General features: G+C 41.3%; 1 protein-coding gene across 2 annotated transcripts in view; it reads left to right on the forward strand.

Moving 5' to 3' along the window:
* The window catches only part of atp2a2a (ATPase sarcoplasmic/endoplasmic reticulum Ca2+ transporting 2a), a 28760-nt gene that overhangs the window by 1409 nt on the left and 10989 nt on the right, over positions 1-16362 (forward strand). For both annotated transcript variants that reach the window (XR_010795304.1, XM_066643431.1), the window contains exons 2-8: positions 208-225; positions 352-434; positions 2964-3068; positions 3722-3860; positions 13420-13500; positions 14128-14213; positions 14578-15042. Coding sequence is in view for 1 of the 2 variants with exons in the window: in XM_066643431.1 (XP_066499528.1) it covers positions 208-225; positions 352-434; positions 2964-3068; positions 3722-3860; positions 13420-13500; positions 14128-14213; positions 14578-15042 (977 nt within the window). In the remaining variant the exon portion in view is untranslated. The remainder of the gene's footprint in view (positions 1-207; positions 226-351; positions 435-2963; positions 3069-3721; positions 3861-13419; positions 13501-14127; positions 14214-14577; positions 15043-16362) is intronic.

The raw sequence follows: 16362 nt of genomic DNA on the forward strand, positions 1-16362 counted from the left end.
AGCTTGAATCTTTGTACAGTGCACATTTCCCACAGTGCATACCTGCTATAAACCCAGTGTGAGCAAAGGCATGGCTAATGGAGCAGAGACTTTCTGAAAGTGATTTTTATTTATCGTCTTTTTCATGAAAGTGTTAGCAGTTTGATGTTAATTGACCTGTTTTCTCTCATTTCTCTGTCCCCTCGTCCAACAATCACTCGTGTGCAGAATTACCTGCTGAAGAAGGTACTCCCCCAGGATTTTATTCACTACTTTAATTATTTATTTACACACTGTTAATCTGTTTGTTCACATACTTCTCCAATGATGTCCTTATTGATGGATTCTGACCTCGCTCTCCTCTCTCCTCAGGAAAATCTATATGGGAGCTGGTTATTGAGCAGTTTGAGGATTTACTGGTGCGAATTCTTCTACTGGCAGCTTGTATATCATTTGTAAGTACGATGCATATTTTTAGAATAGTAAATTACATAAAATAACTGGATGTCAATCATTGTAATCGATCCTTTCAAACATTACAAAACATTATTGCCTTTTAATGCATTATTGTAAAGAGGTTTTCAGTGTCAATTCAGTCTGTCCATCTCATTTAAAATGTACATAAATAAAAAGCTAAAAATAAGTGTTTGCAAATTGGAAAATCATGAAAAATTTAAACAGCGGCAGTGTTTGCTTGTTGCAAAACACCAGCAGTAATTAGCTGTGTACTTGGCTTGTTATAGCAGGTTTGGGAATTTTTTTTTTTTTTTTTCCTGCTCCTGCTTTGCGTGCATGTGGAGGTACACATGGCTTGTTAGCGTCTCGTGTCTTCGCCATGTCTTCGGTTACTCACAGATCAGAAGGTTAAGCAGCTGAGAAAGCTGCACTCCTTGGGAATGGCGACAACAGCGGTTGTTGGGATTGAGTGTCTGTCACCATCCGCCGAACAAGACGTCTGAGCTTTGCACTTCTGTCTCACAGGGCTGTGTACACACTTCCTTCATTTGTTTGGATTGCTTCTGGAAGAAGTGATAATAGCTTGCTGAGATGATGGTTGGCCACATTAATGCTAACAGTTAAAAAGTTCTGCAAATGTCCTGCTGGAGTTTATCATATTTCTTTTGGGCTGAAACCACAAAACGAAGAGAATACTCCCACAGAATTTATTTTATGTAGAACATTCTGTTTTGGGATTTTTTGTTTCTCTAACAGTTGTGTGCACAGTTTTGAACTCCCCTGGACAAACGACAATTACAGTTTAATTACTAGGTGTGACGTTTTAAAAAGAGTTACATATTAAATGTGACATACGCCGTATTCCTTTGCATCGTTTCTCCGTCAGAAATTAGCTTTCACTTATAAAACAAGAACGTGTTGTTTTTAACTCTGAAACGTAACATTTTTGTGATAAAAGCAGAAGAATTTTCTCAGAGACGTCACATGACGGAGTTTTACTTCCTTTCACCTTTGAGTGTACTGTGTGGTCTTTGTTGAGCTGGTCCCTGATGTAGGTCAAAATCAGTAAGTCCCCTGTGTGTGGTGGTCTCTAAACCGCATGGCTGTGTGAACCCTTCCAACCATCAGCCCGGGGAGAGGTATGCCAGCCAGCTGCCTTCTACTCATAAGAGAGATACAGAGGTGTTGGGATCTGTCTTTGACAGCTCCTGCTGAACACACTAGGGGAGAGGGCATTGCCGTAGGCCAAAATTGGCTCCTGTCAGACTGCCCGTTACAGCTGCTGGACTAACTGGCCAACAGCTGGAGACTAAAGCGTAGGGCCAATACAGATAACCCTCCGAGTGGAGGGGCGCTTAAGCCTGAGCCCGGTATCAGCAGGTCATAGCAGGGGCCATTGTATGAAAAATGGTTCTCATTGATCTACTGTGCGTTTCTAACTTCGTTATGATAACATTTCTATGGGGCATGGAGTCTAAGGTGATAACATTTTCCTTGACCACTCTGAATGAATGGGATGCCTGTCTCTAACCCATGTTACTACACCATTCAGGTGTTTAACAGAACACAACTAGGCAGTTGGCATCCACCCCAAAGGGTGCTGAACTGTCCAATAAGTGGCATTTTGAGAAGAAGTGGCGGCTGGCTTCATATATTTTGGAGGGAACATGTGCTTGCCTTTGTCCTCCCAACGTGGGCAGGGATGTGTGATCAGGGATATGGATAGTTGGAGGAGTTGGCAGTGACTGAAGGATTAAGTTTTATTGTGACCATATTAAACCACATTGATATAAATATAATTACATTTTCTAAGTCTCCCAAGTGATTGCAGTGTTCTGGAATCTGTTTTAAGGTCTGCACATACAGATAAGATAAGGACAGTGAAGAAAGCCAGACTGCAGTAGCTGTAGAGCTGAGTGTGAGGCAGAGTCTTAAGGAGTTTGCTGTTGTTTTTTTGTGGACTTGCTGATCAGCTTGGTCATGCTCTGTTGAGTGCCTTACAGTCTCAGTGAAGAATCACTGCAGCTGGTAGATGCATGTGTCCAAAACTGCAATCTCAGAAGCTTTTGGAGTGTAGGAGCGGTTACTGCAGCCAGCCACATGTCTGAGGAACGTTTGCTGTGATGGAACTGTTTAATTCCTAATCTGAGCTTTTGTGTGTAATACTCTTAAAGCTCACTGTGACACTTTTGCAGTGCGTTTTATGTTTTCACTGGTGAAATTCTGAACTTAACATCAGCATTTTAAAAAAAAATCACCCCATACATAACCACATATTCAATGTGGCTTTATTTGCTGGGCTATTTAAACCGTCAGAGGAGTTTTGAGACTATATATAGTCCCCGCCCTTGATTACAGGTTGTGAATATGTCTGAGTGTGAGAGAGTAGAAGTGTAATGGTGAATAGTGCTGTAGCATGTCTCTACAAGTGACCTGGATCTGTGGCTGTGCTGAGTTGAATCTTGCGTGTCCAGATGAGTCACATGTGTTCCATCTCTTTATTATTCTTTCTCTTTCTTATTCTCTAGGTTTTAGCGTGGTTTGAAGAGGGAGAAGAGACCATCACAGCCTTTGTGGAGCCTTTTGTAATCTTGCTTATTCTTATAGCCAATGCCATCGTAGGTGTTTGGCAGGTAAGTGTTCAATGTGGCAGAAAATTCATTTATGCAGTAACATACACTGATCCTGGGGCTTGATTCAGAGCGGAAACTTGGTAGAGAATTTAAAGTCATGCTCATGTAGCTGTGTAATATTTTCTCTATGAAAAGTAGTCTAGGCGGCACGGTGGTGCAGCAGGTAGGTGTCGCAGTCACACAGCTCCAGGGACCTGGAGGTTGTGGGTTCGATTCCCGCTCCGGGTGACTGTCTGTGAGGAGTTGGTGTGTTCTCCCTGTGTCCGTGTGGGTTTCCTCCGGGTGCTCCGGTTTCCTCCCACAGTCCAAAAACGCACGTTGGTAGGTGGATTGGCGACTCAAAAGTGTCCGTAGGTGTGAATGTGTGAGTGAATGTGTGTGTCTGTGTTGCCCTGTGAAGGACTGGCGCCCCCTCCAGGGTGTATTCCCGCCTTACGCCCAATGATTCCAGGTAGGCTCTGGACCCACCGCGACTCTGAACTGGATAAGGGTTACAGATAATGAATGAATGAAAAGTAATCTTTAAACAATATGAAATCAAAAGTCAAAATTATTTAAAAATTTTTTCCTTTCATACAAATTTGAAGCATTTTGGCCCAGATGGAGAAATTAAATTGTATATTAAATAAACGTTTAATCTGTGCCTGTGACAGGAGCGTAACGCTGAGAATGCTATTGAGGCACTTAAGGAATATGAGCCCGAGATGGGGAAGGTGTACCGCCAGGACAGGAAGACAGTCCAGAGGATCAAGGCCAAAGACATAGTGCCTGGAGACATCGTGGAGGTGGCTGGTAAGAGGGAAATATTAAATATTATGTTATTCACTTAGCATATTGTCGCTGCCGGAAAAACATACACCTCCAAAACAAAACTACAGGAGAATAAAACTCCTGTGGTACAAAGTTCTCTGGCTGTCTGGCTGACATGTTTGGATGCCACTGTAATCCTTAATCATGTTGCACTGGTTCCTCACATCAGAGCTCTTTTCCATTCATTGAGCTCTCTTTCCCTGTGCTGCCACACACACACACACACACACACACACACACACACACACACACACACACACATGCTTCTGATGCTGCTCACACAGATCCCAGCCCTGTCAGCAACTCTCCACAAGCACAGAAAAGCAGAAGAGCCCAGAATAATGCTGGAATGAAAGGAGGATTAGGAAAGTGATATATTTTGAGACTGCTGCGTCTTTCAGTTTGGATTCTAGGAAGTCGCTGAAGTTGTATCCACTTTTGAGTCGAGACTTTTAGATTTGTTTTGTGGTCTGTAGAGATTGCTTGTTGGTGTGTTTGGCAACAGGTCCTTATTTGTATTCATGAAGAACATTAAAAGGGACATAATATACCATTTTTCCACAAGTTACCACAGTCTAAACTCATGATATGCTTTACTCCATAAAAGACGCAAGAACAAAATTGATCAACTCATTCCATTGTTTTCTGACTTTTGAAGCTCCAACATTAAAAACTGATTTGGTATAGTTTTATTTCACAGATTAATGTGCACATGCACAGAATAATGAAGTTTTCAAAATGGCGTCCCCTTTTCATATATGGCAGTGACATGCAGTGTTTCTGTTGTGGTAAGACTGTTTTACTAATACTTATGTGACAACGACCTTTAACCTTGATTTCAAGGACAGCATTCCTTGTATTTTTTTTAAGTACAAAACAATATATAAATAAAACACACAGAATTGACCCCTGTGGAGTCCCATATTCCCCAAATCCCTTATTTGATATTGACCCATATTACATTTAATGAATCTTGCTAAACAAGGCTCATATAACACAGTGATGAAGAGAACGGTGAAACACCTGCTGAGATCAAAGTAATTATCTAGATTTAGGTTATGTTGTGTGTGTATGTGTATAGTTGATTGCACACACAATAAAAATGTGTAACTTTGTGGCTGTGTGGGTGCTGAAGGTGAATGGGTTCTTCTAGTATTGGCTGCTCCTGCTGCATGGTTTGTGAAGAGTCCTGCTCAATTCAGTCCTGCTTTTTCCTCTCCCCTTTTTTCCTAGGGTAGTGGTAGATTTTATTTTTAGCAGGGATATGCTGTTGAGATTAGGGAATGCCTTATTTATAGCATGCAGTTACAATAGTGAAGATGACAGGTGTCGAACTTGCTCTCACACCCTCCACCCCCTTTTCTTTTTTTTCCTTTCTTTTTTTTTTGCGTATTGCAGTGTGTGACGCGAGTTGTGGTCCAGACGGACGACAGAGTCACCTTGAAAAGGTCACTGATGGCACACAGTCTTGCTGAAGGCAGTAGCTGGAGCATAGCTAAGATAATGTGTCTAGGCTTTAGATGGGCTATTACAGGATGTGTGTGTAGTGTTTTTGTTTAAACTTTTCTGTGTGTTTAGACAAGCAATCCCATGTGACTTTGCTGGAAAATCTGTGTCCGTGTGGTCCAGGGAGGTACTGACGAAAACAGATTAAGTGTTTGAGACATCAAAGAAAACGGAGAGTGTGGATTTTGTGAAGAAAAGCTCGGACTTGACTGCCTTGTCTTATCATAGCCTTATGTGAAGTTTTTATTTCCACCTGAATGTTTTCATTCCACGTAAACTCCAAAAGTTATCTTCATATTTGGGTAGGTTTAGGATTTGGAGGGGCATTCCTTTCTTCTCTAGATGACACGGTTCTGCTCAAATGTGGGCTGATATAAGCAGAACATTTGATGATTTTACATAAAGTGCTTCAGTTTAAAAAAAGCCTCAAGTCTTCAAAATTGATGTTGGACAAGGTCTCTGTGTTAATCTCCTTGTTAGTAAGGTTTAAGCACCTCTTCCTCTCTGTCTCATCACAAGGGACTGCATGGAAGTGATAAGTAACAGTTCACAAATCCATTATTAACATGATAAACTGAATCAGAGATGCACCTGGCATTTTTGGCTGTATCAGGAGAGGATTTCATAACCTGACATCTGCGCTTTTTCAATGCTTGCGTGTGTGGAGAGCATGACGCAGGCTGTGGCACAGCTCCGTCTGCAAAGGACTGAGGGACTGTAACTGACTTGGCTGTGAACAGAATTACAAACACAGCCAGTCCTGTCCTGACTGACTGTCAGCTCCGCACAAGCCTGTGCATGTGTCTCAAAAATGTGTCTATTTGCCTAGCTATTAGCTGACTTAGTACATGTTTGTTACTGAAAAAGGGAATAGACCCCAGTCCTCCTCATCTGCAGATGGTATTTCCTAGGGATGACTATCGCTGGAGGATGTGTTAGAGTTGAGAAACTGTCATTGTCCAGCACAGTGGATCCTGGGAACTGGATTTGAGAAGGCCTTATCAAAGCCCACTTTAGATCAGTGGTCAAACTGGAGGGCCATCGTCCAACACAGTATGGAGAATACCCTTTAATGTCCAGTGAACCTGTTGAATCAAGTGTGTTTGAGCAAGTAAATCAGCAGACTTTGCTGAGCTAAGGTTCTCCAGGACCAGATTTGATGGGGTTGAATGTAATATATCATCTTTACTTTACACAAACTTTACACAAAAGGAGTAACCTTATGAAACTTCAATGAAAGTCAGTGTAAACCTATTTTATTCCTGGTACTTTTGGATCATTTCTATGGGTCCATTCATCATTAAAATTTCACACAATGTGGAGGACTGCTGCTGTGTTTGAATGGTGTAAATTCAAATCTCTGATCTCAAAACTGGGAAGCTTCTTTTAATTTGATTAGATTTGAGTGGCCACACAGTAGAGAGATGTGTCACGAAAGTGTTATAAGCGCTTGATTCATGCCTTGTCCTCAGAGCCGTGAACAAGAGGAACACCCCCTCAGATCAAAAGCTGTGGCCCATGGTTCGTAGCTTGTGGTTGATAACCACCCAGAGCTCTGCTCCTATTGTTGGCTTCCAGAGAGATGACCTTATAGGGAAGAGCTTGTAGTGTCCCACCTCCTGTCTATCTCCTGCCCTGAGGGCAGCTAACGAGCCCCTCCTCAAATCCTCACAACCACGTGGGCTCTGGGATTCCAAACACCCTGCGCTGGCATGCAGGATTCTGGCAACCATCTCCTGTCACTGAGGAGACTTGTGGGCCTTAGTGGGGTACTGCCAGGTGTTTGATGCCCTCATGATTGTGAGCTGCGAGGGCCCTTTATTAATGACATGAATGGAACAGGTGCCTAGTGGGTGCCTCATTGGTAATGCAGGTTTCTTTAATAGATTAAAAAACTGCTGCCCTCCCCCACTTCCCAACAGTTTTAACTGTTGTAATAGCAATAGGCAGTTTGTCTTCTCCAAGCTTGTGGAGCTGTCCATTGATGTGGCAGTGCTGGCTTCACAGATCTTGGAGGAAACATGCGCTAGCCTTCGCTCTCCCGGCTTGGTGGAATTTTTTGTGGTTCAGGGAGTCCACAAGTGGTTAGAAATGACTAAGTTGGGGATAATACTGAGTGAAAATAATATACGCAGTTTAGATTTAGACAGTGGAATAAACAGGTATTCACTTATTTTGTTTGCAGAAATTATAACTGAGGAGAGCTACCTTGGGAAGAATGCCAAAATCGGCACTTTGTCAGCACTCAACAGTATATGTGTTTGTTTGCACAAGAAAAGAGTTAAATCATTATTTGGGCAGGACCTGTCCTTCATTCTAAACATGACACTGACAAACATTGAGCTGTGTTGCCCAAAATAACAGTCATAATCAAAAAGTATTTATACCATTAATGATAGTAGCTGTAGGCCTAGTCTGCTGAAAATGCTAAACTTAATTTTAAAAACCAAATAAAAAGCCGTGTTTGAGCAACAGAACCTGCAAATATGAATTCAATCAGCAGTAACACCCTTTGAGCATCTGGTCGTTAACATTTTTGCTAATTTTTGAAATTTTTGAAAATTCACTAATGATATAGAACATTGGTGCTTTACGTACTGTCATTTACACCATCAACGGCTCTAGCTGTAGCATATTGGAGTATGGGCTGCTATTGACCACAGGCTTTGGAGGCTGCACTTTTTTATTTTATTGTTAAAAGCTCTATTTGGACAGGATTAGTTTTACATGAGGAGCTGGGGTAATGTCATTTTTCACAAGACGTCAGTAATGTTTATGGTGGATTTGCACAGGGTAAGAAATCTCTGAAAATAACAGAGATGGGAGTGGCTAATCGATCCACACACTGCCGTCACAGTGTGGATCAGACACATCAGAGCTACTGGATTTTATTTAGAGTGTCACAACTGTTCTGAGAACAGCCTAAAAATATCCAGCACTTAACGACCTTATCTTAGCCCTTCATAAGAGATAATGGGCGAGAAGACAGCCAAACCTTTATTAATCCGTCATACAGTTATTACAATTAATATAAACTTGTGGTTATTTTTACAGCTTGGTTTACAGTGGGTAACAGGCTCCGAAATCTTAATTTAAACAGGAGGGCGCACTCCTCAGACAGGATTAAAACTACTGAGATACTTCGGTAATAATGACTTTACCCCATGTCCACAGGTAAAACTAATCCTGTCCGAATAGGGCTTAAGATAGTGTCTTCTCTTAGGAAGTAACCAGACAGTCGGATGTGACCAAAGTTAATACTCTGCTCTTAACCTTGAACTCCAGTTGCAGCTTTCTGCCACAGCACAGCAGCTTTTGCCATTTTGGCCTCAGACAACTTCAGAGTCTGTCCTGAAAACTCATTGTCAAGAGACAGAAAATGGAATGCTGTGGGGTATTATAACCTGTTCTGTCACCTACATGGCGTGTGCATGTATGTTCGTGTCTGCGTGCTGTCTTTAGTTTTTGTGTCTAATATGGATTTGTGCTGCAGGCTCTCTGTTGAAGGAAAAGTTAGAAGTTTGTTTGGACTTTTTTACCAACCACACTCCTCTGTTCAGCACCAGCCTGTGACTCATGTGCCTGGTATTGTTCTGGTTCTGGGCGTGCTGAGGGTCCGGCGTGGGTGTTCTAGAGGCCACGCTGCTCTCACTGCCTGCTCGAGGAGAGAGGGGGTGGATGTGTGAGCAGAGAGGGTGGATAACCCGCTAACAGCAACTAGAGATGTGAGAAGGACAAGCCTGTACCTGCAGGCCCCTCTGCAAATAGCACTCCAAACACAGCAACTTTAAAATTGTAAATGCTTAGAGGATTTTTTTTTCAGCATAATCTCTGCCTGCCACATCTGTGGAGTACAATCACAATTTTGGCTGATATGTCTTGTGGATTTATGATGCAAATAATAGGAGACAATGCTGCTTCTACAAATGGCTGTCAGCACTGTCTATAAAATCTATAAATCTATTCAATTCCAGCTTTAAGTAATTTATATATATATAAATTATTATGATTAATATAGGGTGGGCGGCACGGTGGCGCAGCAGGTAGTGTCGCAGTCACACAGCTCCAGGGACCTGGAGGTTGTGGGTTCGATTCCCGCTCCGGGTGACTGTTTGTGAGGAGTTGATGTGTTCTCCCCGTGTCCACGTGGGTTTCCTCCGGGTGCTCCGGTTTCCTCCCACAGTCCAAAAACACACGTTGGTAGGTGGATTGGCGACTCAAAAGTGTCCGTAGGGGTGTGTGTGTGTGTTACCCTGTGAAGGACTGGCGCCCCCTCCAGGGTGTATTCCTGCCTTGATGATTCCAGGTAGGCTCTGGACCCACCGTGACCCTGAACTGGATAAGCAGTTACAGATAATGAATGAATGAGTGATTAATATAGCTATTATAAAAAGACACAAGCATATTTCCAGTATTTTCTATGTTCGTTTAGACAGTACATTGAGAGCTTCAAGCTGAAAAAGGCTCCCATATTCTAATAATAAATTGGATTCAGTGATAAAGCTGTAACGAGTCTAGGAGGATTTCTCTATCAGAAATGTTTGAGCAGATTAACTGTAATGTATGTTACAATCTTTTGCAGATTCAGCCCCATGACCATTGATTGTCTGAGGCAATAGAAATCCCAGTCAGATACTTTTCTTTACTAAATGCTCCATTTGAATGGGATCAGAGTCCTTACTGATGTACTTTAGTCCACATCATTCAAAAAAACACCATGATATTGTATGACCTGAGCAAGCGTAGATGCATTTTATGAGCCCCATTTAAGATATAGGTGCACATTTACAGTCCTACAGTTGTTGAATGTAGTCCATCTGTTTTAAAGCTCTAACAGCACTGCTGTGTCTGATCCAATCCACACCGCCACCACGTCATATTGGCTGATGTGCTGTAAATTCCTGCTTTGTGGTGGAATTATGGATTTATGGAGGTCCTGACCATTGGAAAACAAGATAAAAATGGGCTAATAAATTATGCAGAGCAACATGTGATTGTAGAAATACAAATGATCAGAGGAGCACAGAAAATAGACAGTTACTGCAGAAACAAGGTCATTATAATGTTATGGTTGATCAAGTATAGAATTAGACAGACTTCCCTGTAGCTGTCAGTCCTGCTTTATTGGGAAATGATCCAAAGTATGTAGCTGTTCTATGATATTGATATTCCATTGTAGGTATTGTCATAGTGTATAACTGTATAGCTATGAACAATGTATCCAGATGGCCACTCCATGTCCCTGTGATTTTTTTTAAGCATGGATTGCTCCAGTTCCTCATAAGTGTTGGTACCCACATGACCCTGTGACTTGTTCATTGCCCATTCCCTGCTTCCTAACATCAGTGGGGTGAAATGGAATCTCTCTGCCTGCGAACAATGCCGGCTGACCTTCAGTGAAGTGTGTCTGCTCTCATTCAGTACATTGTTCCTCATTTAGCAGAATGAGAGATGAACCCAAGTGGTGTTAAGTCTTTCTGAGAAAAGCGTTGGCTGAATGGCTAGATGACTCGCACCCTGAACACTCGCTCCTGCAGCTCTGGCTGGGGGTTCACATCTCCTGGCACACAGCCGTCTGTAAATCCACCATGCTGAGATCGGGTTCCATGCACCTCTGTGCCGGTCACTGCCAAGGCCATGCTGCATCTATTGTTGGCGTCATCCGGCATTTGTATCGGTGGGTTGTTCAGCGATGGTGGGCCATCTGCAGCTACACTTGCACAGCGATGAATGATATTATAAGGTATAGTGAAAAGAATCCAAGGCAGATAGAAGTTGGAAATATGATATTTTTCATAATAAACCTGATTGTGATCATGTTTGATATTGTCTTTACTCAGTGTGACTCAGACTGACTGACTGACTTTTTTGTTTATATCAAAATATGAACAAATTGTTATTTTTGCTGTGTTGCTCAAAAAATCTTGATCACACTGTGATCTAGTCATGATTTTGTTTTCCTCTGGAGGAACAAGAACAAGTCTAGAGTATGTAATTAGAGAAATAACCATCTTTTATATCACTCATGCCCTAATATCAAGGTTTAAATTCATATATTAAATATTACATTCCGCTGCTGAATCTTTTGGTTAGTTGGTGGATGGTATGGATGATTAGCTCAGTGGTTAACAGCTGCTCTTCACACAATGGTCTGCTTGAGAAAGCAAACAACAGAATAACACTAAGAGTCTTGGATCAATACTCCTAAAACTGCAACAGCCCACACCGTTGCAGGATTAACATAGTTTTGTCCAGAACAAACTGCAATCTGCCAAAAGCCATACATGTGAATGTAAATAAAGACACACGGCTATAATTTTGTATCCTATTGTGGGTCATTGAGGCTGACTGAAGTGCGCACGGGTGATGTATTAATGGTGTTAACACGGATTTTAAAAAAAAAAAAAAACTAATATGTGATCAGTGTGTTCTGTTAATTTTCCAATGGCTGAGCTTTGGTTTTGAAGATAAACCATTCTACATAATCATTGAAGACCAGGTTCTAAAGGGAGCTTCTTGTGGCCTTGCTAGATTGGCACCATCACCTCTTGCAACTCTTTCTGTTAAGGGGCAGCTGTTCTAGAGCATCCAGATTTAAACCTGATCAGTGGTGCATCAGGGAACAGATCAAAATAGTTTTCCCATGTTTGGTTCAGTGCATTGTTGCTCCCATGCTATTTTCTTCTCTCCTGCTCAAGGGCACAGGGAATGTGCATGAGATAATACATTTGCTTTCTCCTGAAAAGGGAAACTTTCCGGTTGTCTGTTTATCTTCAGACGTCTCCTATTTGCTCATGTAGTTTGTGTTTTAATGAAGCCATTAACACAAAGAACAAATAATAGATCAGTATTAATGTGGTGGGTTTTGAAAAAGAGTTACGTACCGAGTTAATGAGCACTCTGCAGAAAAATGCTGAGTCTACAGCACTGAGGCATATGTCACAGACCATACTTCTTTGGGATTTGTTTTTATCAGATTACACAAACTTCAGCATCTAAATATTATTTCTACATTTTCAGTAATGGCCTTTTTAAGATGCAAGGGTTGCTTTTTATGTGATGGTGGCAGTTTTTCAGGCACTGTTATTAGTTGTTCTGTTTTTTCAAAATCTTTTGATTGTTTGTTCATGATTATTTTTTGGTTTTCTTGTCTTTACTTGGCTCTACTTATTTTACAGTTCCCTTCCTTGCAAGTTGATCATTTGCGTATACAGTTTACTCTCTGAAATATCTTTGAAAACTAAGGACTTAATTAAAATATTAAGTCTGCTCTCCGTACAGCAGTGTACTTAATTTGGGTATTGGTTGTAAACCCTCTAGCTGAAGAGGTGGAGGGATTAATGTGCTGGAATCAGGCAATGCACTTGTTTTAAATGAATGAATTATACTAGAATACTAACCTGGCTAATGACTTATTCATTCAATTTTGCAAGGCCAGTGTATCTCAGTAGGTTTTGTTCAGACCAATGTTGGTGTTCACTTTCTTCAAAAGTATTCAACTAAGCAGATGAAGCAAAGTCTTGCATGTTTAATGGCCTCTCTGCATTTTAAAAGAGAAATTTTGCTTCTGGAATCTCCAGATGTCAAAAGTTCAATTGCTGTTAGCCACCAAACTTTGCTATGCACACATTTCTGCTAGAGGTCAATCAAGGAAGCATTTCTAAAGGCACAGAAGAACACAAACAAAGCTCAACCTATTCTCTAGCGATTGCCATGTTGATAAAATTAGACTAAAAGCACTTTGCTTAAGTAAAGTTGCTTTGCCTCATTGAGCAAATACACAGGTGACTCAGTTAATTAGATTTAGTAACTACTTTGTAGAACACATGGAGAAATGTATTCATTGAAATGTTGTACCACAGCCAGTGTGTTCTGTTTACATTTAGTAGTTTAGTAGGTTTTATTTAGTAGTGCATTTGTTTGTTTAACTGTCATCAGGGTCAAGTATGCAACATGTTCCACACATGAAAATCCCAAGAACAATTCAGATTTTGACCTAATTTGTCCCTGTCCTTTTCCTTTTGCATTTGTCCAGTGGGAGACAAAGTCCCTGCAGATATCCGCATCTCTTCCATCAAGTCAACCACGCTGAGAGTGGATCAGTCCATCCTCACTGGTAAAAAAAAACAGCGAAACATCTGGCTTTATCCATATGCAAGCACATCCATGTGATATACAGTACTGTGCTAAGGTCTCAGACACCTAACAGTATTATTATTTAAAATTATTTATCTTCTTATAAGCTTTGAACCTGTAAAAAATAACAGTAAACATATTTTTTCCCCTAAAAAGTAGTAGATGTGAGCGAGTGTGAAGAACAAAGATTGTTTCCAGAAATTCTGGATCGTGTGGATTTGTTAAATCAAAAGTACACTTGATTTACCATAACAAAGTATTAACCTGTAAAAATACGCATTGGATTATAGCCTCAAATAATACAAGCAGAGATTTGGAACCAACTCATTCACACAAAGAATTTTACTAATAATAGTCCTTTGTAATATTAGGGTTTTTTTTTTTTATTTATTTACTGCAGATATACAGCTTTCTAAATCTGATTTCTGAAGATCTAAATTCATAATCTTTGGCACAGTACTGTGGTACAATCAGTGTGGATAATTTGTAAATATTAACATGGATATAGCTAGGTATTTTAGATAGATTTGTTTTAGATTTAACTATGTATTGCTTTTAAATAATTGTACCAAGACACTTCTCCCTCCCTCTCTCTCTCTGCGCACAGGTGAGTCTGTCTCAGTTATTAAACACACGGACCCCGTACCTGACCCTCGTGCTGTCAATCAGGACAAGAAGAACATGCTGTTCTCTGTGAGTACCACCACAAAGCGCCCACTGCTGACCTTTCAACATTGGCTATCAGTGGAGCACTATCATGCTACCGCTGCCATTTCTTTGTATTACTTTTATTAAATGTCGATCCATATTAGAAGGCTGCTCCTTTAATTACCTGACCTTTTTGTAGAGTTTTGGGTTCAAAGAGTAAAGTAGAGTGAAAAACTTGTTGTACAAAAAAAACAGGGTTTAGCTACATTTCCATCCAAAAAAGTTTTAAATGTGAAAAAAGTTTTAACTCTAAATAACTCTAAACCTAAAGTGATATGACTAAAGAGTTTTGCCAGATCACATCATTAAGAAGTTATCTCTATCACGATTTTCCTTTTGTCTTTTGCAGGGCACTAACATTGCTGCCGGTAAGGCTGTGGGAGTGGTGGTGGCCACAGGTGTGAACACTGAAATCGGGAAGATCAGAGACGAGATGGCATCGACGGAACAGGAAAAGACTCCCCTGCAGCAGAAGCTGGATGAGTTCGGTGAGCAGCTCTCCAAGGTCATCTCCCTCATCTGCATTGCCGTGTGGATCATCAACATCGGTCACTTCAACGACCCGGTGCATGGAGGCTCTTGGATCCGTGGTGCTGTCTACTACTTTAAGATTGCCGTGGCACTGGCTGTGGCAGCCATTCCAGAGGGCCTTCCCGCTGTCATCACCACATGCTTGGCCCTGGGCACACGCAGAATGGCCAAGAAAAATGCAATTGTTCGCTCTCTGCCTTCTGTTGAGACACTGGGATGCACATCAGTCATCTGTTCCGATAAGACCGGCACCCTCACCACCAATCAGATGTCTGTGTGCAGAGTGAGTACACAGAACCCTGTTGAAAGTACTGTAAACTAAGCTGTAAATATGTATAACTCTTTACAGAGGCATGGAAAAGTATTGTGGCCAAAATAATTAGCAATTCCTGTAATTTGTGCAATTGTTGGCACAAGCCTTTAATTGCTGGCACATCTAGTAAAATGTATTTTACTTAGTATTGGGCTGTGAAGCAGTGGAATTGTGTTTCCTGTGCGTTTAAAACTACAGTTGTAATTTGAGCGCAAAGAACACACACATTTTTCTCCGTATGCCACCTGTAGCAGATTGGCTAAGACATATTTAGTGTTAGATATTCTCAGACATATTTGTGTTGATGGCTACATGATCTGCACACTTCAAGTAATATAATTGAGTGCCCCAGCTGTCCGCCCCAAAGACGCCTTGGCTAACATTTTAATTTGACTTTGTGCAAAGCTATTGCTATTGCTATTGTGGCTAATGGAGTCTAGCTAAAAATGACTAGTCCCTGCTGCCTTTTATCCATTATTTGCAACATTAGCTGTTCTCTGAAGTTTTCCTGAAAGTGCTGAGCTGCAGGTCTTCTGACAGCTGTGAAAACTACTGTCACATCACTGTCATCTATAGCCACAACCTCAGCAAGGAAAGCAGATCAAATTGTACTGAGAGACAGCAGTTTTCAGAACACACTCAGAAATGACTTGGTAAATTTGCATCATGACGACAGATATTATGCAGTACACACTACATCCAAATTATTGTAGACACAACTTGTAATGATTGAATGTAGCTTCTTAGGATCAGCTAGCATGGCTTTTGGCATCCAAGACAATGAAATTAAATTCAGCTTTATTGTCATTACACCAATACACTGATGTACATTATAACGAAACACTGTCAGCCTACATCTCCAGTGGAGTGAATTAGACAAAAACACAAAGACAAAAAGTTAGGACTGAGGTACATTAACACTACGTGCAGAATATGTACGTATGCTATACCGTACATTAGTGTATTGGTGTAATGACAATAAAGTTAAATTGAATTTAATTGGGCGGCACGGTGGCGCAGCAGGTAGTGTCGCAGTCACACAGCTCCAGGGACCTGGAGGTTGTGGGTTCGATTCCCGCTCCGAGTGACTGTCTGTGAGGAGTTGGTGTGTTCTTCCCGTGTCCGCGTGGGTTTCCTCCGGGTGCTCCGGTTTCCTCCCACAGTCCAAAAACACACGTTGGTAGGTGGATTGGCGACTCAAAAGTGTCAGTAGGTGTGAATATGTGTCTGTGTTGCCCTGTGAAGGACTGGCGCCCCCTCCAGGGTGTATTCCTGCCTTGCACCCAATGA

The sequence above is a fragment of the Hoplias malabaricus genome, chromosome 14, assembly GCF_029633855.1.
Source record: "Hoplias malabaricus isolate fHopMal1 chromosome 14, fHopMal1.hap1, whole genome shotgun sequence".
Classification (NCBI taxonomy): Eukaryota; Metazoa; Chordata; class Actinopteri; order Characiformes; family Erythrinidae; genus Hoplias; species Hoplias malabaricus.